The sequence below is a fragment of the Mytilus edulis genome, chromosome 9, assembly GCF_963676685.1.
Source record: "Mytilus edulis chromosome 9, xbMytEdul2.2, whole genome shotgun sequence".
NCBI lineage: Eukaryota > Metazoa > Mollusca > Bivalvia > Mytilida > Mytilidae > Mytilus > Mytilus edulis.
Genome location: NC_092352.1, coordinates 70,400,065 through 70,426,255, shown reverse-complemented (window position 1 = coordinate 70,426,255; position 26,191 = coordinate 70,400,065). Strand labels below are relative to the sequence as shown.

The window sequence follows — 26,191 nt, the reverse complement described above, 5'->3', positions numbered from 1 at the left end:
TGTTTTTGCTGATAACAATCGAAAAAAAGGTTAACAAAGGATGTACTTTATATATGAATTTTTGCGAAATGTGTCAGGTGTTCGGACTTGTTTTTTTTCCCAAAGATACAAGATAATTATTGGGTCCCATAACAATAATTATTTGGTCACATAACAATAATTTTACCTTTCATAAAAAAACTCTGGTAACTCATTCAAGGTCTTTTCTTTTCTTTCGATTTGAGACCCAAAATAAAACCAATACAAATGTAAGGTAAGAGTCCGAGTCAGACCTAATATGAAGCTTAACTTATTATTAGTCGATTTTTAAATATTTCACTTTCAATGTCATCAACATTTTTATGGTTAATATTATAATGCTTTGTATGAGATGTCGCTTATCATGTCATATGTATGATCAAGAAAAAAGTTTAAAAAGAAATAGTTAAATGGAATAAATAAATAGGAAAAATACCACGTGTGTTTAATATAATTAGATTCGGTGAAGTTAAATAGCATAACACCATTCATTTTTCACTTTCTGTCAGCCAAGAAAACCACTAACCCCAGAACAATTTACCAGATGAGTTATGTCGCTTTCTACGACAAACACCATAGTTACTTGCGCCAGTAGATACGAGGGCAAATCTACTGATATAGTTTTATCATTATTGTAGACCATTGCGATCGATGCATTAAAAGTGTCTCATTGTACCTTGATTATAAAAACTTTTGTGACTTGAATACTAATGTTCTGTTGAATGCATTTCTAAAAAGTTATTATAATTAGACGTCATTTTAAATATTAAAAAGAGATATACAAAATAGAATTAACTTTTAATTTTGTGATTTGTAAAGAATGTAATGCGTTTCGCGTAAATCAGGTAAAGAATGTATCCGGTCCTAATGGAGAAAATGTTGTCACCCATGTGATGAACGTATAAAGCCAATACACGACACATATCGCTTCAATGAATACAAATCTATTGACATACGTTATACTTAAAATCATAAGAATTCAAAATGTAACCTTTTAGATAAGTGTGTATAAACATATCTTCGTATATGAGCTATTGATGTAATAAAGATAATAAATCAACATAGTGTAAAAGAAACAATATCATCAAGTCGCTTATGTCGCATCTAATGTTTGGAGTGTATTTGGTATTAATTTGTTTCCCAGCATATACCAGTGGTAAGATCCGTATTTTTATATTCATACTTAATTGTGTTATCTATTTATGACATTTAGTTCATTATCAACTTTTGACATTTAGTTTCCATATCAAACTCATCATTTCCTGTTTCAATACACCTAATCGCTATTTATTCCATTCCGGATAAGTTCTAAAATTACACAACTTTTTCATCCAGTTGAAGCTATCTGGGACCCTGTTTAAACAATTCACCATGCATGATACTTTTGAATGAGACCTGTTTAAACTACCGTAAATTCTTCAAACAAAATATTTGTTTACTTTAAATTTAATTTCGAAAAAAGTGGATCATACTTTATCAAAGTTTCTTGATGATCACTTTCTAAAGTTTTTTCTCCCTCAGCTCACTACTGATGACCTCCATTGTTCGGTCGGTGACCCAAACAGGAAGTTGTATAAATGACTGTTTTTCCCGGAATGGACAAAATAGCGATCAGGTGTATTGTAATATAGACCCTAAGTTGGAATGGCGGATCCAGAAATGTTCATAAGTGGGGGCCCACTGACCGCCTTAGAGGGGGGCCCGCTCCTTTCATGCTTCAGTGATTATCAATATAATCAACACAATTTGTTCCAGAAAAGGGGGAAGGGCTCTCATATTATCTGAGGTTCTTTTTAAATGACTCAAGTATTCAAGAAAACCCACTCTTTGACAAAAAATGTTAAAAGTTTTAATCTAATTTCTATCAAATGCTCCTAGTAAATCATGGTTGTTCCAAAGGACTTCATACTGGAACGACAATGACCGACGGGACTGTCAGTTCATCCAGAGTGGTATCTATGTTTATGGAAGCCTTTTGACTCTAACAAATGACTAAGCCAAACCATCAGGATTTTATTATGTATACTAATATCATTATCAACATCAATCTCCATTTTTTCCCAAGATTCTCATATCGACACGAGGAGTCATTCGAGGATTTGATGGAGCTTATTCGTTAGAAAATTGATATGCAATGACTCTTTATCGTTTATTTCAGGTGAAATACAAGAAATTCCCACTAAAATGTCCGTTTAATTTCAAACTAACATTCTATTTAAATACAGAGTTTAGCCGCATATTATATTATTATATATGTCATGGTTGCTTCCGGGAATTAGTTAAAGTATATGCATTAACGCTAAAAAGCAATCTAGAAGTTTCTTTTGTAAATAAATAGCTGTGGCATGTGGTGTAAAGACAGTTGGTGGCACGAATTTAGGAGGAGGGACATACACGAACTGGGATAACACTACAACTGGTAAATGAGATTTATTATTATATAGTTGTTTTGTGATGTTCTGCTTCATTTTCTGACTGTATATGAACTGTAATTTAAATATATCATATTGTCCATCTTGGTATGTAAAAATGTGGACAATAAAACAACTACTTTACAAACAAGCAACAGAATTGGTAAAGAAGTTATTCCATTTATGTTAAACATAAACATTAAAATTCCTTACCATTTCTTCCGGGTTTATAAAGAAGACGACGATTAAAAAACACAAAGTAATCAAATTATTTCCAGCACCAGAGTGATGAGGCACAAACTTGACCTCTAGATTTTTCTGTATAAATACACTTACATTCCAGCTCCTTGTTCTAACAGGAGTGATCTGAACCGGATCATCCCTACCAGATCACCCCAGTTTGATTTTCTTTGTTATGTATGCTTTCCTTTTTACTGTAACATTTTGACGGGAATGTCAAATCCCCTATAAAACATATAATTAATTATACGGAAAAGACTATCTATCAAAATTCACTTAGAAAAAATTCAGTGTATATGCTGGGATTTGAACTCAAGACTGTTAGCAAATTAAGCCACGACACGTACCACTACACCATGATGACTAGATACAAATTAATAGTAATTTGACATACTTAAAGGAAGCAAGATCTTTTTATAAGTGGGACGAGTTGTCAGACCTTTATTCAGTGGGGTCTAAAAATTTCGTTAATAAGTGAGTTTTCAGACTGATTGTTCAATTTGATTTTACACTTTTTCAAAAGTGGGGCGAAACGGTAAACAAGAGTGGGGCGATTTTTTTATAAAGTGGCAATATAGTGTGGGCCGATTGGCAAGTGGGGCGAGTTGACATTGTTTGATATCTACTCATCGTGTTTGGGGGTCATAAAGGCTATACATCATATAGTAGTGTTGTGTTTCAGTTATGGGCGTTTATACTAATGGCTACAAACCTTGAACTATCTGTATATAGTCACTAAATCAGTCACTTAACTTCGTTGTCTTCGAAGTACCAAGATATTAGCACGTCTTGTTGGATTGAACTCTAGCATCGAAGGGGGGTTTCCGGTCTTGCTCATTGTGACGTAGTTGTACCTCCGTAATCGGAGCACCTTGATATTGGACTTTACCACACTCCACTCCATTTTCTTTGGGAAAGTTTTATATTATTAATTGAAACCTGATCCTAAATTTTGATCCTAAATTTGTAGCAATAAAGTTGATAATTAATCTGATTTATGAAATGATTGTTTCAGTAGTTAATGCTAATGAAAATCCATCAGTGGTTAAAATACTATTTCAGCAAATACTTCAACTGTAACTCAACATTTATTCACTTTATACATCAACTTCACGCCAACTATATTCCGAGTCAAGGACTCAATATAAAATTCAGTAGTCGTCGACTCCTGTTCCAGATAAAATCCTTGGCTATTGAAAACCAGAAAAACTCCCGGTGAATTTCATTAGAACAAGAAAATTAGATATAAAAATATACGCAAAATCACTCTTAGGACAGAGTAAATATAAAAAGTTTCTTCATCTAACGAAATAAACATATATATGTACACAAATAAAGTCAGTTCCTCATCTCTACTCCCTCTTTCCATATATGTTTTGTGTATTGGAAAATGTAGTTTCGAAGACTTGCTCCACTGGAATGTTTAATAATTTGGAGATTTCCTCTATTACAAAGTTGACTATATATGGATTTGGGATTTGATTTTCTTTATATTTAATATACGGAACATCTGATTCCAAAACTAGACGATCAATTTCATTTTCTTTCATAATTTCGCGAATATTTGGATAACGATTGCCAAAAATAAAGGGGGTGATGTCAAAAACTAAATTGATGAAATGTCCCGAATCTGTTAAATACATTTCTTAAGATAAAGTGAAGCAATGCCAGTGGATCTTCTGTTCTTTTGACCAGCAGTTTACAAGAGAGGTAAGTAAAGTTAGATGAAGGGCATCATTTCCACGGCAATGTATGACGACTGGTAGACTATTTTTTTACGGCGAGTTGTAGTTGCTTCTCAAGATACTCAATCTGTTTAGATAAATTAACGTTTCTATCTGAAGTCTCAAGTCCTCACTCTTCAATGGCCACAGTCCTGGAGGACTTGACAAGGTACTCTAAATTTGTCAGATGTCTATGTAGATTTGACGATGAGGATAAATTAACAGTGCGTGAGTGGATACCGAAACTGAAATGGACGAATGGTGTTTTGCGCAATTTTGTTCTTTGTGATGAAGTTTGCCAGGATGAAGGAAAACAGAAATTAGCCATCATAAACATCATGCACGTTTTGTAGTAGTACCGAGTTCCAAAGTCGGACAGCTAATGGAAACCAGAACAACCGGTACGAACCAAGAGCGTGTCCAAATGGAAATGGGAGTCAGCAATTGAAATTGGTCCGGAAAGTTTGATTGCTAAAGGTCCTAATGAAATTCCTGCTTCAGATTTATATTCGTCAAAGGTTTTAATCCAAATTGAATGTTGTTGGTCGGACTGTAAATTTGAGATGACAATAACCAAAACTTTCCAGTGGATTAAGGAATGAAGGCTGTAGACAGACTTCGATTTTAATTTCTTTCCTTGAAGAGCCGGATAATCTAGAGACAGTTCTTGTTCTGTGAAATTTTTATTTGTTTTCACCTCTGCCATTATTTCAATTACATGTTTCATTAATCCTTAAGGGTACTCAACGTTATTCACCACTGCCAATTCCCTAAATAATCCGTTCATAAGTTGAACCCAACTTTCCCCGTACTCATCTTCATCCAACAGAAATTTTTCCTCAGCTGTATGGTGTTCCTTGCCATGGTAATCTAGTCTTCGTTCTTGCTTGCTTCAGCTCCAGCATGCCGTCTGCGGACTAAAGTAGCAAGGAAGGTGTTTATCCAATGCATGTCTGGCTGGGTGTCTGGCCTTCAATGGACACAGTATACATTGCGGAGCCTTCGGATCTTTCATTTCATGCAGCACTTCCATCTCCTCCCCCATGATCACAACTGTCCTATTCCCTTCTAACTCAATCTCCTCCCTTACATCATATTCCAACTCACGTTCAATGGACGCAAATCTACTTATAAAGCTGCAAATAAACAATTATCACATTAAATAATATTTTTACACAGTTACAACCAACACAAAATATTTACACACACAATTTTCAATTAATCGTCAAACATCGTAACATAATTATCCAGATATCACGGACGATTCCTCATACAACCGACATACTCGCTTTCTTCTGAATCCTCTACTCCATAGAGAAAGGTTTAATCTAAATCTCTTTCACTAAATGAGTCGTTTAAATCTTATACAACCCTATAATGATGTTCACACTCCTTTTTACCAGCACTGCCGGTTACGCAAAAGGGGCGAGAACTAATAGCTTCAGCATCAACAACAGAGCTATGAATACTCCCTTGGGGTATCTATAACCTGGTTATTCACATCAGCATCTTGGACAGGACTTCCATTAGTGATCTGACCATAATTTCCAGAACTACCGGAGCATATCATGGTCAGATCATTGTCTGGAATTTCGTCTGGGAATAACACCCAGAGATCGTGGCCAATATCTGGATCTTTTATCATAATATCTACTAAGGAACACCTAGTGAATGTCTAGCATATTTAAGTCATTTTGGTAAAACTCTGTCCTCACAGGGTTTCAATTTATCATGGTGTACAACGAGAGCTTTCTTGCGCTTTTGGATTATGTACAAAACAGGAGATATGACTTTGATGACTAGATATGGCCCCTGTCAAGGTGATCTTAGCTTTTGACTCTCCCCTACTTTAGTATCGGAATCTATTCTATAAACAGCATATCCGACATCATAGTATATTCTCCCTGACAATTGAGTGTACCTCTTCCATAACTTGCTTTAGATCTTTAATATATTCCGATGGTTGCTTATTGTTACCACTAGCGTGTGAGGTGCCCATTAGCAAATCCACAGGATGCTGAACTTATCGTCCAAATATTAGCATGTTAGGGGAATACCCTGTATTTCTGTTTTCAGTTGATCTAATGGCTCCTGCTAACAACTGTAAGTTTCGATCCCAGTCTCTGTGCTTCCCTTTTAAAAAACAACGAATACATTGAATGATGGTTCTGTTGTATCTTTCTACCTGACATTTGCAGCAAGGACGATATGAGGTGGTTCTTGTTTTATGGAATTTCAAGAAGACTACAGAGTTCACGAAAAATATTTCCATCTAGATTTTTACCCTGATCTGAATGTATCATGGACGGACACCCAACTCTTGATATGAAATTATCTGTTAATGTTGTAGCAACAGGTTGAGCATTCTGTTTAGGTAAAGCATAACATTCGACTCATTTTGTGAACTGGTATATTACAACAAGTATACATTTGTTTCCTTTTGCACTTTCTCTAAGTAACTAAAAAGTCTATATGAATTCGTTCCATGGGGGAACCAGCATGGAACTGTCCAAGAGCTCCTTTTGCTTTTCTATTCGGCTTCTTATTGATGTTACATACCTCGCAAGTTCTAACATGAATCAATGCATCTTGTGTCATACCATGCCACATGAATCTTGACTTAAGCTTGTTGTAAGTTTTCTGCTGTCCAAAATGTCCAGCTATTTTTGTATCGTGACAATTTACCAAGACCTCTTGTTTCATTGATTAAGGAACCATGACAAATACTTTTTTAGTTGGTCTTCTCCACAAATACGGTTTCCTCTTGTTCAAACTTCTTCTCTAAGGATTCCATCAGATCTTTCATTTCCCGTCTTTCTATTTGTAACATATCCATATGTTCCTTTTGCTCTTCAAGTTTTTCCAGTTTGTCTTGCTCAACCTTGATCAGTAATTTTTCCTTCTCCTGTTGACTGAACTCCTGCAGGGCTAATGACTCCAATGCGTACTTCTGTTTTGTTTCTTCTATCAAATTAGCATACTCATTCTTTTCTTCTGTTTCCTCCTACCAATGCATCTTGCAATTCTTTTATTTTATGTTTTATTCATGTTGTATGGTTGTCTTTTTTTAGTTCCAATTAACAACCGTGTGTCAAAATTTGTTTTGAACTTTTTTCATTTACTGTTCAGCATTTTCATTTTGTTTGACAGGTCTTGTTTTCAACTTCTCAATTAGTTTTTTCTGGTCGGCACTTTCATCAACTTCTTTTGTTTTTTCAAAAATAATTCGACCTGCTGCTACAAGAGGGTCTCACATGGTATTCGGAAGACCTTGAATTAACTTCAAATCCTCAAGTGTTAATTTTCCCTTAACTGTCCTTGCATCAATAATAAGTTTAGCTCTTGCCTCCCCAATATCCTTAATTGTAATTAGTTCCTCTTTACTTGCCGTGTTTATATTCACTTCTTTTGACATGATTGCTCTATCTGTATGATGTCAATATCCGGCTTAGTTTACACGCGATATATGGATGCAAATTGTTTAAGGTGTGTATCGATAATCTAGAACGACAAATGTAATATTGACCAGATCTCCCGGTATAAAATATTACACCTGTGCAGCAATAATAAATTAAAGGACAAAGGTAATATTGACCAGATCTCCCGGTATAAAATATTACACCTGTGCAGCAATAATATAGGACAAATGTAATATTGACCAGATCTCTCGGTATAAAATATTACACCTGTGCAGCAATAATAAAGGACAAAGGTAATATTGACCAGATCTCCCGGTTTAACATATTACACCTGTTCAGCAATAATATAGGACAAATGTAAATATTAACCAGATCTACCGGTATAAAATATTACACCTGTGCCACAACAATATTCAAAAATGGCTCTGTGGGCGTTTTTTTTATTGTTTATTATTTATGTTACTGTTTAATGCACCTGTAATTTCAATCCAGATCACCCGGAAAATGAAAAAGTACCAAATTAAATGCAGTTAACAAAAATGTATTTTTGTACACACAAGTATAATTCAATCCACACCAACCGGAAAATTGATTTATATTAATGTTATGCCAGTTAAACTTACTGTATGCTATAAAAACAAATATTAACTTGAAGAAATTTAAGTGTGACTGAGCAAAATTGAAATGAACGCTTTATTTCAATATTATTATTTTTTACAAGTTACAACTTCTTCTCCCTGTAATTACAAAACATACAAGTACAACACATGTAATAAACAGTAAGTATATGTTCATTCAGCGTTCACATCTGACACTAATGTTGTGTTTCGGCTATGGGCGTTTAAATTATACCCATGGCTACATTTTGGACTTTACCACAGTAGTATATAAAGTATATTGTAATGGTTGTGTTGCGTTCTAAACTAGATTTTATGACTTGCAAATGGTTTTTCGTCTAATCTAAAACAGCTGGGATGTAAAATAGTTATCCTACTCGGACTTGGTGTGTCATTGTGGGATAACTATTAAAGCCACTTCCTATCGGAATGGGGTATTTAATCCCTTGCAGTTAGACTGTCACGATCTCTACACATTAATTCTCGAAGGGCTCTAGAGGTGATCTGGTGCAAAGCAAAATTTCTGTCCCTTTCTAACATTCTCTCATTTTCAGTGGCAGTCCAAATTTCCGACGGTTTCTGTGTTTTAAGAACCTTTCCATGATATGTTAAAACTGTTTGTTTTCGTCCTGATTACACATGAACTACTAATGGGGTGTTTTGTTCTCTTAAATGGTAAGATTTTATTTAGCCCTTGATTTTGCTTATTTGTTTTAAAAACGTCAATGCGTAGTTTTACTCCATATACTGATTTGTCTTTCCGTGCATCAGCAACTACGAAATCTTAGTTTTTAGACACATAACTTCATCTGGGTTTGCAATACAGTGTGGCACAATTTCAGTGTCATCTATTCTCCACCTTGTGCGCCGGAAACTAATATATATTTAGAATTTTAGGCAGGTACTAGTATACAAAATATTCGTCATTTTCAATTGATAACATTTGGTGAAAGTTAACTTAAAGTGAAGGAGAAAGGATAACATCCGATTTAAAAAAAATAGTAACAGCCAATCACAATGACAAAAAAAAAGAAGAAGAAAACCCCAAGAAAACTAGATGTGTCAAAGCGACACGAATGGCCCGTCCCAAAAAGTTTTAAAATCTGCAATTTAAATAACACATGTGGACACAAACATGATGGTAGTATCGCATATCAAAAATCTGCAGAAAATCTGGAGGCGTATATATATCTTAATAATCATTGAATAAACAATGTCCTACTGATAATACAAATATATATCTATATATGCGTGAAAACATTTCAAATATACAAGCATCTAAATCCAGGGGGGAGGGGTTCTTTACCTAAACTAATTTAAGCTGCCTTACTGAACGGTATACGAGCTTCGAATGACAATATATATTTTAAATTACTCAAACAAGACAACCTATTCGCGCTTTAAAAATTCCCGTGCTATTTACATAAAAAATATCATACTCAATATATTTATGCAATGCGATAAATATTGCAGATGACCACTATGCGGACACACAATCACGTGTGATTGTTTACATAATAGAAAACACGTGTATGCTCAACTTCAATAATAATTTAATGTCCATGTGAATTACGAGGCATTAAACGTGATCTGTAACTCATCATGGTTAACTCACATACCAAAAATTAGCCCAATATCTGAAGGCGTTTAGAAAAAAAACTCCGTATAATGGTTTATTGCTGAATGACGGAATGACGGAATGACGGAATTACGGAATTACGGAATTTCGGAATTACGGAATCACGGAATTTCGGACAAGGGTAAACTATACATGATATATGGCACCGACAACTTTGTTGCGGGGCCATAACAATAAAAAAAAATTACAGAAAATTGAACAACACAAACTTTTAATAGGACAATAGCACACTGTATGTCGTGATACCCTTTAACCCTTTTGAATATATTTTTTTTAGTCACGAAAAGTCCGGTATGTATAACATATTTAGTTATCTCAGTGTAAATTGTTGCGATTATCTTTATAGGAGCTGGATATTTAGCAAAAGCCTACATTCTAGATTGCTGTGGGCTTTTGAGTGGATTCAACGTGGAAATAGCTGGACTGGGCACAATATACCTTCAAATATGGCGTAATTCCGTGTCAACATATAAACTGGTTCACTCTTCACAATATACTTTCAGTACTGGTGAGAGAACATTAAAATGTTCTTTCGTTTATATGAAGAATGAAAAATTATATTACTAGTATTCATATATATTTTAACAATAAATTATTAAAAAATATTTAAAAAAAAAGATAAGAAGGGGTTTAGGTTTTCTATATGAAGTGACAGGCGACACATGTTTTGCATTAGATAAAGTTTGAAATAATCGACAAAATTCAAGACGCAGATATGAAAGCTACTTTATTAAAAGCATTGTTTTCATTTTTAAAGAAAACACTCTTTTTTGAAGATGTTGAATATGGAAATACAAGCAGTTCATTATATAATTTTTTATTAAAGCACAAATTACACCCATAAGAGGGCCAGTTATTGTACAGATTCCTGTTTTTTGTATGAATGAGTTAGTTGTTTGTTGTTTTTATCTCAAAGACGACAAAACACATAACAATAGCGTTCATAAAAAAAATGAGGAGGAGAATATGTTTTATGTGCAAACAAAATGTTTGGTCAAGAAAAAAGTGTGAATGTTACAACGACTTTAAATACAAACCAGTGAATATTAGAGGCAATTATATAATAATTGAGTTTAAACAGTTTTAGCTAAAACACCTTAAAGGGGATAACATTTTGTTTTTAAATTCAAATACAGAAACATATGAAAATACGTGCACGAGGGATGGGAGTATAAATATATAGAACAACACGTTTAATAATTTATTTCGTCCGAAGCGTTTTTCTGGATTTACCTTCATCAGGAACGCTCAAAGCCAAACATTTGAAATCCGAAGATGTATAAGTACCGAAAATCGTTGAAGAGCTATATGCTAAAAATACCTAAAATAAATAGCCAAATTCATCTAAAGCCAACTTTGCCTGAGGGAGTTGAAACCTTAGTTTCATAATCATTTCAAAATTTATAAACGGACAATTTTAGTAAAGTTTGTTTAATCATGTCAGTACCGAACCTTCTTGTATCTATTTCGATTCTTACGTGTTCTATCTTTGTCTTTAGTCATATTTAACTGTATATATCAATCAATCTTTTTTTTGATGGTAGAATCCTATGTGTGGGATATGTTCCTGTATACATTTACCTAATAATTATAATAATGAAATGAAAATATGTATATGATATTTTTATTTTTTCAGCTGATGCACTCACAGTTCACTATCTACCAATAGATGACGCAGATCAACCAACTATATTAGAGAACGACATGCTAGGATGGTAAGATTCACTATTAAAAAAATAATAAGCTTCACTTTATGATAGGATTTGAACTTTAACTCTACGATATGATGTTAAGCTTTCATATATGATAGGACAATAAGCTTTTCTATATTATAGGATGGTAAGTAAGCTTTACTAAATGATGGGACGGTAAACTTCACTATCTGATAGGATGTCAAGCGTCACTATCTGAAAGAATGTTAAGCTTCACTATCTGATAGGATGTCAAGCTTCACTATCTGATAGGATGTCAAGCGTCACTATCTGAAAAGATGTCAAGCGTCACTATCTGATAGGATGTCAAGCGTCATTGTCTGATAGGATGTCAAGCGTCATTGTCTGATAGGATGTCAAGCGTCACTATCTGATAGGATGACAAGCGTCACTATCTGATAGGATGACAAGCGTCACTATCTGATAGAATGTCAAGCTTCACTATCTGATAGGATGTCAAGCGTCACTATCTGAAAGGATGGTAAGCGTCATTGTCTGATAAGATGTCAAGCTTCACTATCTGATAGGATGTCAAGCGTCACTATCTGAAAGGATGTCAAGCGTCACTATCTGATAGGATGTCAAGCGTCATTGTCTGATAGGATGTCAAGCGTCACTATCTGATAGGATGTCAAGCGTCACTATCTGATAGAATGTCAAGCTTCACTATCTGATAGGATGTCAAGCGTCACTATCTGATAGGATGGTAAGCGTCATTGTCTAATAGGATGTCAAGCGTCACTATCTGATAGGATTGTAAGCGTCATTGTCTGATAGGATGTCAATTGTCACTATCTGATAGGATGTCAAGCGTCATTGTCTGATAGGATGTCAAGCGTCACTGTCTGATAGGATGTCAAGCGTCACTATCTGATAGAATGTCAAGCTTCACTATCTGATAGGATGTCAAGCGTCACTATCTGATAGGATAGTAAGCGTCATTGTCTAATAGGATGTCAAGCGTCACTATCTGATAGGATTGTAAGCGTCATTGTCTAATAGGATGTCAAGCGTCACTATCTGATAGAATGTCAAGCGTCACTATCTGATAGGATGGTAAACTTCTCTATCTGATAGAATGATAAACTTCACTATCTGATAGGATGTCAAGCGTCACTATCTGATAGGATGTCAAGCGTCACTTTCTGATAGGATGTCAAGCGTCACTATCTGATAGGATGTCAAGCGTCACTATCTGAAAGGATGGTAAACGTCATTTTCTGATAGGATGTCGAGCGTGACTATCTGATAAGATGGTAAGCGTCATTGTCTGATAGGATGGTAAGCGTCATTATCTGATAGGATGGTATGTATTACTATCTGATAGGATGGTACGCTTCATTATCTGATAGGATGGTAAGCTTCACTATCTGATAGGATGGTATGTATTACTATCTGATAGGATGGTAAGCTTCACTATCTGATAGGGTGTCAAGCGTCACTATCTGACAGGATGATAAGCTTCACTATCTGATAGGATGGTAAGCGTCATTGTCTGATCGGATGATAAGCTTCACTATCTGATAGGATGGTATGCTTTACTATCTGATAGGATGGTATGCTTTACTATCTGATAGGATGGTAAGCTTTACTATCTGATAGGATGGTAAACGTCACTATCTGACAGGATGATAAGCTTCACTATCTGATAGGATGGTAAGCGACATTATCTGATAGGATTGTAAGCTTCGTTATCTGATAGGATGATAAGCTAGATTATTGAATGGTGAATTTCTCTTCATGATAGGGAGGTAGGCCTAAACAATTCTGTGGTCTATGCTTGGAGCTAGAAATATTATTTTTATGTATTATTGTTGTTTCTGACTACCCAATATTGGTTTTGTTCATTGTTAAAGGCCTTAATGTGACATATATTGGTTATAGGAAAGGCATCGGATGAATAGTTGTCTCACTGGCAATCATTTCACATCTTCATATTTTTATATTTTAGAAATATTTTGTAAAAACTAGTACAAGAAATATGTGGAAAAAATAATGATAAATATTTTCCAAGGAAAAACATCCAGCGAAAAAAAGTAACACACTTATGTATTGTGAAAGATCTTTGATCTGAGATCACGTCAGAAGTCAGAAAGGGGCTCCTTAAACCTTAAAAATTAAACAAGTAAACGTTATCATTTTAGCTATTAAGAATATTGCATGCTGACTTACATATAGGATGTTTCTATTATTAAAGGTATACTAGTGGAACGGACATGGTACCATACGACAATGGAGCAGGAGCCGTAAATCAAAATTACCGAGTAGATGCCGGTTCAGCATCTGGTCCAACACCCTTTAATTCGGGGTCTCTTTTAAGTGGAAGATCATATGCCATCAATTTTGTAACCGCTGTTAGTGAGTATCTATAATACTAAAATTACGAGGTCCAATTTGTCAGCCGTCATCGGGTAAAAACGACAAATCAAAGAATTCAACTCTATATATAACTAATATAGGACAATGGTGTAGATTAAAAATTACACCACTCCAGACCCTTTTGTTTTCCACATAATTAATATTGCCAATAATTAACAAGTTCCGGGTCGAATCCGATACCGATACCAATAGTATATTCACCTGTTAGCTATTACCTTATCTGTACGTTCCGCATTTGACAGGCGCACCACCAAACGGTGTATTTAGGATTTTGCAATATACACGGGTCATAATCAAAGGGCTGACACTACTAAATTCAATCATTGTCAAATTGTTCCCTTTTGTAGTTTTATTCAGCAATCAGCAAGACTTTCTAAGATAACCAATATAGGACAATGCTGTTGATTAAAAAATACTCCATTCCTGGATAGCCAGGACCTTTTGTTTTCCAAATAATTAATATTACCAATAATTGATAAGTTCCAGGTCGACGGGTTCAAACAGAAAGATTTGAAAGCAGAGAAAACTGTGTATCTTATAATCGAGATGACTTTATCAGATGACAATACCAATTACTAAAACAAGGCGTAGGCATAGTTATATACTTTACTCAGTCACGGACCCGCGATATCACGGGTGTGTACTTGTATATATGTATTGTTTGTAATATCAACAATACCCCCAAGATCGTGTAGGACCCGCCAGTCTTTAATCTTCAGGCTTTTTGGCAGGACAGTTTTCATCAAAGCTACCTGAACATTTATTCATTAATCATTTATGGTAAATAATACTAAATAATGTACAGTCTTAAAACAATAAACTGTTTGAAAACTATAAATAATAAAAAATGATCCACGTGTCGCACTTTGCTTTACTAGATATGACTTTAAATGACAAAAAAAGAATAAAAAATATATATACGCCAGTACTTTAAATTATTTAATCCTTGTTGCTGGAATCCGACATTTTTGTGTACTTTCTGATGACGTTATGAAATTACCTGAGCATACACAGGGCGCTTTACTTTCTGCAAATTCTGGGCTTCTATTACATGAAATACACAGAGGACCATACAAGAGGCACAAAAATGACTTGGGCGAGCTTCCATTTCATTTGATAAAACTGTAACGTGATCAATTTCCAATGTTAGTTCAAGGTCTTTGAAATCGGCCCCTTGAAACTATCAATCATTTTATTTATTTTACAAATTTTATATACCATGTGTCTTACTCATTAACATATTTAAACAAACTCATCCTTCGGATTCGTTTGTTTAACTATGTTAACTCTAAATAAATATGTTTAAACTAACCATGGTAGCCCCCCCTTCCCCAAATGGACGGGTACATGATTGTTATATTATAAAGACACACTATTCTAACACCGAACCCAGCGGTATTTGACTTTAGTTATAAATGCCTGCCTGCATAGGTGAGAAGCAGCATATGCCAATTTTCAAGTCTGTTTATATATGACCCGGCGATGGAAGACACCCGAAATCTCCTGGACATGTAGATCAATTAAACATGATCTGTTACCAATGTTTCTTGATCTCTTGATCTTTCAATCAATTAAATAACAAAAGGCAGAACGAAGAACGCAAAATAAAAAAGTTCAATTAGAAAATACTAGATAAAACTTTATTGAAGAATGCTGTCATTGATACATGATAGGTTGAACGAATTACTTAAAATTGAGAAAGGAAATGGGTAATGTGTCAAAGCGACAACAACCCGACCATAGAGCAGACAACAGCCGAAGGCCACCAATGGGTCTTCAATGTAGCGAGAATTCCCGCACCCGTAGGTGTCCTTCAGCTGGCCCCTAAAAAATATGTATACTAGTACAGTGATAATGGACGTCATACTAAACTCCGAATTATACACAAAAAACTAAAATTAAAAATCATACAAGACTAACAAAGACCAGAGGCTCCTTACTTGGGACAGGCGCAAAATTGCGGCGAGTTTAACATATTTATGAGCTCTCAACTCCCCCTATACCTCTAGCCAATGTAGAAAGTAGACGCATAACAATACTCACATTAAAATTCAGTTCAAGAGAAGTCCGAGTCCGATGTCTGAGCCTACATTGTACGTTGTGACAAGAATGTCATGGCAACATCGTTGTCATGTTCATATTACATATCCACAATATTTCTATATTTCAATAGAAAAAGACATATTACTTTGTGTAAATATCAGCGAAATGAGACTGTTACATATCCTCCCATATTTCAGATTCAGCACCGTTTTTTACGAACGGGGGTACAAAGGTTTCATTTTTGGACACAAAAACTGTATCATTAGGGATAACATTATACCAGATGAGTGTTACAGACGACAACAAAGATGATACCGCTTTAACAGTTGAAATGACAAACGCGGCAGACACTACATTTATAAGTGACCTAAGACGTAAGTTATGTAATCGATTTAATGCACATCCATTACTACAGAAGTAAAATGTATTTTACTCCATTGGTTACTTTTATATTTTACGAATGGACACACATGATATGGTCTGAAACTGTGGACACATTTATCAACATGAAATAGAGTTAAAAAAAAAGCTGGTCAACCTACAATACATTCTTAAACAATAGATATCTATGTCGGCATACAATACAGCCTTAAACAATAGACAGCAGGCTAACATACAATACAGTCTTAAACAATAGACAGCTGGCTAACATACAATACAGTCTAAAACAATAGACAGCTGGCTAACATACAATACAGTATTAAACAATTAATAGACAGCTGGCTAACGTACAATACAGTCTTAAACAATATACAGCTGGCTAACATACAATACAGTCTTAAACAATAGACAGCTGGCTAACATACAATATTATACAGTCTTAAACAAAAGACAGCTGGCTAACATACAATACAGTATTAAACAATAGACAGCTTGCTAACATACAATACAGTCTTAAACAATAGACAGCTGGCTAACATACAATACAGTCTTAAACAATAGACAGCTGGCTAACATACAATACAATATTAAACAATAGACAGCTGGCCAACGTACAACACAGTCTTAAACAATAGACAGCTGGCTAACATACAATACAGTCTTAAACAATAGACAGCTGGCTAACATACAATACAGTATTAAACAATAGATAGCTGGCTAACATACAATACAGTCTTAAACAATAGACAGCTGGCTAATATACAATACAGTATTAAACAATAGACAGCTGGCTAATGTACAATACAGTCTTAAACAATAGACAGCTGGCTAACATACAATACAGTCTTAAACAATAGACAGCTGGCTAACATACAATACAGTCTTGAACAATAGACAGCTGGCTTATATAAAATACAGTCTTAAACAATAGAAAGCTAGCTAACATACAATACAGTCTTAAACAATAGACAGCTGGCTAACATACAATACAGTCTTAAACAATAGACAGCTGGCTAATATACAATACAGTCTTAAACAATAGACAGCTGGCTAACATACAATACAGTCTTAAACAATAGACAGCTGGCTAACATACAATACAGTCTTAAACAATATATATCTAGGTCAGCATACAATACAATCTTAAGCAATAGACAATAGCCTGTTGTTTTCACGAAATAATTAGCATCTAAGTAACTCTGGACAACACAAGCTACATTTGAGAAAAATGACTGAAAAGATTTATGTCTGCGACCTATTTGGATCGTCGTAATTCAGGTTACAATTATCGGTTGAACACCAGGGAATATACGGGGAAAAGATTTGTATTTGATACTTGGTGCTTCATTAGTTTTCTCCAAATTTTCAATGTTTCTTATAAACTTTTTTTTTAAGATTTCAAGATATTTATTATAACTAAAACATGCCCTGGAATATAAAAAGGAAAAAAAAAAGAAAGACTATGAATGATCATCTATGCTTAGATTAGTGAATTCTCAAATCGCATTACACTGACAATGTTACTTCAATGTCTTTGTTTAGATCGGATTAAGTCATCAGCAGCAGACTGGAAAGTTGGAGAGTATACACTAGAATACAGCGTGAAGGACCAGTGTTTGAATGAGGGTACTACATATGTAATAGTTGGTGTTAACAATACGGTTGGTAACTTAGCCATAGCAAATGGAAGATTTTATGGTATAATTAAAAGTTAATTGATTATTTACAAATAAGATAATATGGTTTAAAATAGTAGATCTCGGGAAAGGTTGATAAGTCTTTTAATAGTAATACATATGTAACAGTCACTTTCAACAATGTATTTGAATAAGCCTTCAACAATGTTCAATTAATTCAGAATTTGAAAATACTTGGTTTAGCACAAGATAGGAAATGATGGAAGTTATTGACAGCGTGAAACGTTGCATTGCTTTTGAAGCGTTAATTCTCAAACCTGGTCATATCTTTTAAATGTAACTACTAGACTACGAAGCTCAATACAATCGAATCCTCGTTTTGCAATGATACGATATTGAGCTTTCAATCTTGTGTTTTACGCTTAAAACTGTCAATGTCATTGTCATAGGCTAGGCGGGCCAAAAGAGGGTGGGCTGAGGTGTCCGGGCTTCCCCTTTCGTGGGATAATTTGGTTAATTATACATGAAGGGAAACATCGAAGCGTGACTGGAGCGACTCCCCCTTTAAGGCAAGTCAACGAGCCCCCTTACAAAAGCTATGAATCCTCCAATAATTGTAATGTTTTTGTTAAGAACGAATAAAGTCGGGTACAACCAACTCGAAATGTTCTGTACAGTCAAATGTGTGTTTGTATTTTTATTAAATTGCTAGATTTATAGAGACATTTATTTAGCCCTAAAAAATGTAGAAGAACAAAAAACAAATACGATGGCTGTTACAAAATAATGATAAATTGCATGTAGCATTTCTAAAATGAAATTATACTATTACAAAAGAAACGTCATAAGTATTTATTGAAACGTTTCAAGGCACCAGAGATAAGGAATACTGTGATATCTTATAACATAAAAGAAAATAACAATGACGAAACCCAAATTATGTCGCTAACGGTGACAGATAAACAGACCTACAGGTGTAACCTTGGAACAGTCAGTCCGAATGATGGGATATTTATCATCAAACAACCAACTGAAACTGATCGTGAGTTGTTTAAAATTTAAAAACAGAATGTTTATTAAGGTGGTACCTAACACTACAAGGAGATAAAGATCAAGAACAATATTCTCAAAATCAGACTATAATTGTTAGCATGATAGTTGAAGAAAACAAAAATGATTTGTTTTAAAAAGGAATAACATGATTAGAAATACAGAGGATGGTGCTCAGAAAATTACTAAAGATTCACTTATTAAATAAATAAAGTAATTGCTGGACCAATTCGTGATAGCGCCAGTTAGGATTACAATATCTATCTAGGTACAGCATTTGAGATCTCGTCATTGAATATCTATCTAGGTACCGCATTTGAGATCTCGTCATTGAATATCTATCTAGATACAGCATTTGAGATCTCGTCATTGAATATCTATCTAGGTACAGCATTTGAGATCTTGTCATTGAATATCCATCTAGGTACACCGTTTGAGATCTCGTCATTGAATATCTATCCAGGGACACCGTTTGAGATCTCGTTATTGAATGTCTAGCTAGGTAAAACATTTGAGATCTCGTCATTGAATATCTATCTAGGTACAGCATTTGAGATCTCGTCATTGAATATCTATCTAGGTACACCGTTTTAGATCTCGTCATTGAATTTCTATCTAGGAACACCGTTTGAGATCTCGCGATGGAATAACTATCTAGGGACACCGTGTGTGATCCGTTATTGAATGTTTATCTAGGTTAAACATTCGAGATCTCGTCATTGAATATCTATCTAGGTACATCGTTTGAGATCTCGTCATTGAATATTTATCAAGGTACAGCATTTGAGATCTCGTCATTGAATATCTATCTAGGTACAGCATTTGAGATCTCGTCATTGAATATCTATCTAGGTACAGCATTTGATATCTCGTCATTGAATAACTATCTAGGTACACTGTTTGAGATCTCGTCGTTGAATATCTATCTAGGTACACCGTTTGAGATCTCGTTATTGAATGTCTAGCTAGGTAAAACATTAGAGATCTCGTCATTAAATATCTATCGTACAGCATTTGAGATCTTGTCATTGAATATCTATCTAGGTACACCGTTTGAGATCTCGTCATTGAATATCTATCTAAATACACCGTTTGAGTTCTCGACATTGAATATCTATCTAGGGACAGCATTTGAGATCTCGTCATTGAATATCCATCTAGTTACAGCATTTGAGATCTCGTCATTCAATATCTATCTAGGTACATCGTTTGAGATCTCGTTATTGAATATCTATCTAGGGACACCGTTTGAGATCTCGTTATTGAATGTCTAGCTATGTACAACATTCGAGATCTCGTTATTGTATATCTATCTATATACATGTATGTACAGCATTTGACATTAAACACATCACAATAAACGGTAGTGACATTTTATGTTGAAAAGGTAATTTCATAATCTGTGACATAATTTTTAATATATAACGCCTTTCATATATTGCTTTTCATGCCACGTTAGAAACGTCAATAATACTTTTACTATGATTTCAGCTTTTAATCTTTATCTGAAGGGAGGTTCAATGAAAGATATTGACTATGATGCCAAACCTCAGTATACAGTTACTGCAGTGTGTACAGATGACTACGGACTAGCAACAGAAAAAATATTTTATGTCAATGTTGAGAAAAATATTGAACCCGTCATAGATGTTTTGCCAAGTAAGTATTGTTGAAGTTTTATTTTTTTTTACTATTCACACGTATTACTATCGATGGTGTGAACATACCAAACCTTTACAGTGAAAGTTAATCAACATAGCAAATACACCTTATCGCTAATCCCGGCTGACCCGGCCGCTTGAACTTTTGACGTCAACAACAATCACTTTATCATTGTGGCGTCGGATATTTTGTTTTATGGCGTCAAAATTTTATGGGAACCTGTGTAATATCCAGTAATGGCGGACAAATAGTGATAAGGTGTATATTCAATCAATCGTATTTACATAACAAAGTTAATAAGCCAAAATCAACAATTAATCAATGTAGGATTTGTTTTATCGATCGCATGAACACCAAAACTAACAAAGTATATTATATATCACTAGTTAATCGATATAGGATATATTCTATCAATTGTGTGATCCATACCAATACCAAAACAAACAAAGTATTATATATCACTTGTAAATATGAAAAAATGTTAAATTACCAAATTAAAAACATTTATTTTCAAAGCAAATGCAAATGATTAAAAGAATCTGACCAAATTAGAAAGTTGGAAAAGAACGCGATATTGTTTGATTGATTGATTAATTGTTGGTGATTTAACGCCACTTTTAAGCGCATTTTTTTCGTGGAGATCAGTTTTTATAGGTGGAGGAAACCACCGAACTTTTATAGGAAAACTGTCAATCCTAGTCAACTAAGATTGGAGTCGAGTGCACCCCGAGTTATTGAACACACGAATCAATTTTTGTTGCAGTAAATGATGACAAAAGTCGGCACCTAATTTTGGAAATGAGAATTAAGTATATTAATATCTGCAGAGACATTCAAAGTTTTAAGCAGGCGTTTTGAAGTTTAAAGTTTAAGTTTTAATACAACGTTTTAAAATTTTTTGGGTGTAAATACCAATTAGAAATAACAAAAGTTCCAACCATAAATTCCAGTTTTTGCCTTTAATCCATGGTTAAAATAGCACTCTGTAAAAATTAGACCAATAATTATATACCTCGGTACAGTGTATCTAATAGTATTATATATTGGAAATACAGTGCCTTGTACGTGTTGTATCGTTTCTTTTGTTGACTAGTTTATCTTGCTTTGTGAAGGTGTTTCATTAAATTTTCTTTTAACTAAGTTTTCCATGTTCTTATCCATATAAACTTAAAATGAAAACACGATTTACAAACACATCAAAAGTATTTCCTGAACTGACACATATACTATCAGAAAATAAGTTTCGATATGAGTTTAATTGGTTCAATTCTTTTTTTAATGCTAACGTAATATAATCACGGGTGTCATTCGGTTTTGTGCTTTTTTTGTAAAATTGATTGTTAAAAGATTGTAACACAGTGATGACTGCTGTACCAATATTTTGACTATTTTATTTATTATGCCTTTTGTTCACGCATTGTTGTAAATATAACGGAAATTAATGAGACTGTTGTACAAGTGAGAAGTTTAGCGCTATTAAACCAGGTTCAATTCATCATTTTCTACATTTGAAAATGCCTGTACCAAGTCCGGAGTATGACAGCTGTTGTCCATTCGTTTAATGTGCTTGTCATTTGATTTTGCCATGTGTTTATGGACTTTCCGATTGAATGTCCTCGAAGTTCAGTATTTGTGTGATTTTACTTTTTTTTCGAGAGAAATTATTGTGAAAGAATATCTAGCGGTGGTCAAGTATTTGCGAGACGATTGTGATTTTCAAAGCTCTTGTACCTAATCGTGAAAGAAATCTAATCAAGAATATGAAAGGTCATTAAACAATATAGTTTAATTAATTACACAGACAAATTAATACTGCCTATCAAAATGGTTTAACATTATGATCAGTTTGTGAGAAAATCCAGTTTTAAAATTAAATATAATTTACAAAACAAACAAAAGGCTTCTCCACATTTCAATGACATCAAAATTGTAAACAAACTTTTTTTTACAAATTCGAATCAAGTAAACTATTTTCTCCGCAATTTGTTTTTAAAGAATTAAATGGTTCTCATAGTTTTATTGTATAAACATAATCTGAAACTTGGTAAAAATGAAATATTATCACATAAAACATATTTCGGATCGTCAAAGATCACATACCGTTTTATGAAGATCGTGAAAGATATGATGGTACGTAGACGTTCAAATTATTCCTCAAATATATGATAATTAATATTGAAACTTTTGTTTAAATATGGACCTCGAAGAAGAGAAAAAATGAACTGTTACGCAAAAGGAAAATCCATATTATCACTTACTCAAGATATAAGTGGGTTAACAGTAGATTTTATGTATACAAGGACAAATGATGACAATATTTGAGCGTATTTGACACTCTAGTAAAACCCTTGATATTACAGACGTTCAACAAAGAAGTAGGTTCAGTAAGACCCCTTTTTGGCCCCAAAATATAGCAGTTTTAGAAAATTGTGAAAATATAATTGTTAAGCTTTATTTTGGAATTTAAAATGCTTCTGCTAAATAAATATGAGCTGTTTTTGACAATACAATGCACAAATATCGCGTTCTACCTTAAAATTTTTAGCATTTTGTTTAAATTTTAGACGGTTTCCGTCTAAATGAAAGTGGCCGCATTCGTGTTCATTCATAATATTGAAATGTAAGTTGTATTTGATGATAATACAAAATATATATAAAGGTTGCGGATGAACACGGATGCGGACACTTTCATTTTTGACAAAAACCATCTGAAAAGTGACGTTTTTTGGCATATTTGATAAATTTTTCATATTAAAGCTTGAATCAGAGCGTTTTAAATGATTAAATCGGTTAAAATCTTTCACAGAAAGTAATCGAATCAATTGAATTAGACACTTAATTGTTTAAAAAGAGTCCAAAATCTGCTTCGTTGTATATAGAGATACTTATAACTTAAGAAAGTAATGTTGTACAAAATGTTGGTGATCGTTCAATCTCAAATTGTTTATGAAAGATGCTGTTTTTGCTATAAGTTTTTGGTTGATGGTAAACATTTTGGTTAACATGTTGCATACCCATATTATTGGCGGTCTGTCTGACTTGTACTAGACCAAATCTCAGAACTGAATTTTTTTACACTGATTTAAACTTTTCTTTTTTAGTTATCTTTTTAACCTTCGAAGTGAAATGTTAATCTTGAGAAAAAATGATCGCTTCAATATTCGTTCTTTTCACAATAGGTATATCAAGTGGTAAAAGAAGTATTGATTTCTGATTATTAAGTCTGGTCACGCATTATCTTTAACGATCAAAATAATTGGTTGCCTGATCAAGTTTGATGAAAAATCCACAAGATTTCCATAAACAAATGAACGGTTTTTATGGGAAAACATACCTGGATTTTACTGTTCTATCGGACACACCAAAGATTTAATTCAAAATATATCATGAATAATTGAAATATGACCATTACAGCTACAAAATCGTTTTTTTTTTAATTAATTCCATAGACATGCATCATGTGCATTGCGCCTTTTGTGTTTTTTCATAAAAGACTGCATATTTTCTTTATCATATTGCATAGTTATGTTGAGGAAATTGAATCATTTTGACAGACATATTTTTTTTCGGATTTGATCCGCGTTTCGAAAATTCCGTCATTTTATCACAGATTCTGCGGTAAAATTTGCATTTAATTACATTCACGATCCGGTACCAGAACTTTCACGATCGTTCGCAATACTTGACCACCGTTAGATATTCTTTCACGATCATTTCTCTCGATGAACCGAATGACACATTTATCCTTCTTTATTTGTTATCTATTATAAATTAAATTACTTGACTAATAATTTTGGTTCCTTATGAATAATACAATATTGGTATGCACATTATTTCGAGGTGTTATTACAGATGCTGTCATATTTGGATCAGTTGGTGGAGTTACAGGATTATTATTTGTTGTTGCACTCGTCATTGTGTTCATCAAGTAAGACATATTTCAATGAACTATATACAAGCATATTATCACACATTGAAAATTAAATAGCATGTACAAACACTGTGAAATATGCATACTTAATCATTGTCAGTAGAATAAATTAAAGGCGCGTCATTCAAGCAAGGTGTACAGCAATTATCTTGTAAAGAACAAATAATATCAAATGAGTGTCTTATGTACTAAGTACTAACAATGAGTAAGATAAAAGTTTGGAAAAAGAGAAAAACGCGCGTCAGACGTATCATAACTATCAACCTGGTTACTTAAATAAGTTTATAAAGCGTCAACTCTTTTACTACGATTTTATATTGATATTTCAGTTTCTTTTTTTTTAAATTATTTTGTAACATTGTTTTCAGGCGATCGTCGATTTTAAAGATGATCCAGGAAAGTACTCAACAAAGCAATTCGCCATTGTATGAAAATGATATTGGATTACAGCAACAAGTCTATCAGGATCTTAATCCATTCAGAGAAGACATTAATTCACCATATGATGTTATGCATACAAATAATTCGCCATTGCATGAACATGATATAGGATTGGAGAACCAAGTCTATCAGGATCTGACTCCAGACAGAGAAGACAACAATACCCCGTATGATGAACTCCACATAAAAAATACGTTATAGGAATCAACACATGAAATCCTGAGGATATACTGAAGAAATTAACGATACATTAGAACTTAAAAAATTGTTGTGACTTTATTCTATTATTGAACCCGTTCATTATTTCAGTGATTGAACTATAATTTACATGTAACGGGGACCGCCTTGGGACTTCTGGTTCATGTTAGGCATTTGTTTTGAAGTGTCCAGATTACATTTAAATCAATCAACATTGTTACAGAAAATCCGCCTACCCTTTCAAATAAATCTGCATTCAGTTACAGGATTAGTGTAATGATAACACTACACCATTTTATGTAAAAATTATACATTTATTTTAAGAACTACATTCGTGGTTACTGGACTGGTTGCCGTAACCGGGATTCTATTTCTGTCAGACTATTTTGTTTCCAAGACTTAAAACTGCACTTTTAGAATAAAGATATACATCTCAGTAGTTATTGTGCAATGTTTTATTAAGTTTGATCGAACAGTTACGGAATTATTGATCCTTATCTATAACATCTCAAATATCATAAAATTGATCGGATAACATCATAAAATCATGGAGAAAATATGCTTTAAATCAGCAAAGCTTTTTTTTTATTTCAAGAGATATTTACATTCTGTAAATTGCATAAGGTAGATAAATTTAATCTTTGTATGGAAAATATGTTTGAAACGAAAAGTAAATTAATAACAAGTAT

The 26,191-nt window shown here is 33.7% G+C and overlaps 1 protein-coding gene across 3 annotated transcripts; it reads left to right on the top strand.

The window, feature by feature from the left end:
• Positions 1 to 954: 954 nt before the first annotated feature.
• LOC139488932 (uncharacterized) lies at positions 955 to 25,941 on the top strand. Of its 3 annotated transcripts, XM_071274911.1 has the most exons (11): positions 955 to 1,174; positions 2,357 to 2,437; positions 10,415 to 10,576; positions 11,705 to 11,783; positions 13,978 to 14,138; positions 16,400 to 16,576; positions 18,126 to 18,244; positions 19,091 to 19,262; positions 20,762 to 20,929; positions 24,785 to 24,860; positions 25,232 to 25,941. In XM_071274911.1, the coding sequence occupies exons 1-11, from the start codon at positions 1,114 to 1,116 to the stop codon at positions 25,503 to 25,505; spliced, it is 1,530 nt and encodes a 509-aa protein (XP_071131012.1). In that variant the 5' UTR covers positions 955 to 1,113; the 3' UTR covers positions 25,506 to 25,941. The 3 variants fall into 3 exon arrangements, with proteins under 3 accessions (XP_071131012.1, XP_071131014.1, XP_071131013.1); XM_071274913.1 differs by lacking the exon at positions 10,415 to 10,576; XM_071274912.1 differs by lacking the exons at positions 955 to 1,174; positions 2,357 to 2,437 and adding an exon at positions 8,913 to 9,104.
• The last annotated feature ends 250 nt before the right edge of the window (positions 25,942 to 26,191 follow it).

Bases quoted from the DNA above. Each gene is read 5' to 3' on its own strand.
- LOC139488932 (XM_071274911.1), top strand. From the start codon at position 1,114: ATGTCGCATCTAATGTTTGGAGTGTATTTGGTATTAATTTGTTTCCCA. The intron at 18,245-19,090 runs GTTGGTAACTTA...AAACGTTTCAAG, and splicing joins TAGTTGGTGTTAACAATACG to GCACCAGAGATAAGGAATAC. The intron at 24,861-25,231 runs GTAAGACATATT...CATTGTTTTCAG, and splicing joins CTCGTCATTGTGTTCATCAA to GCGATCGTCGATTTTAAAGA.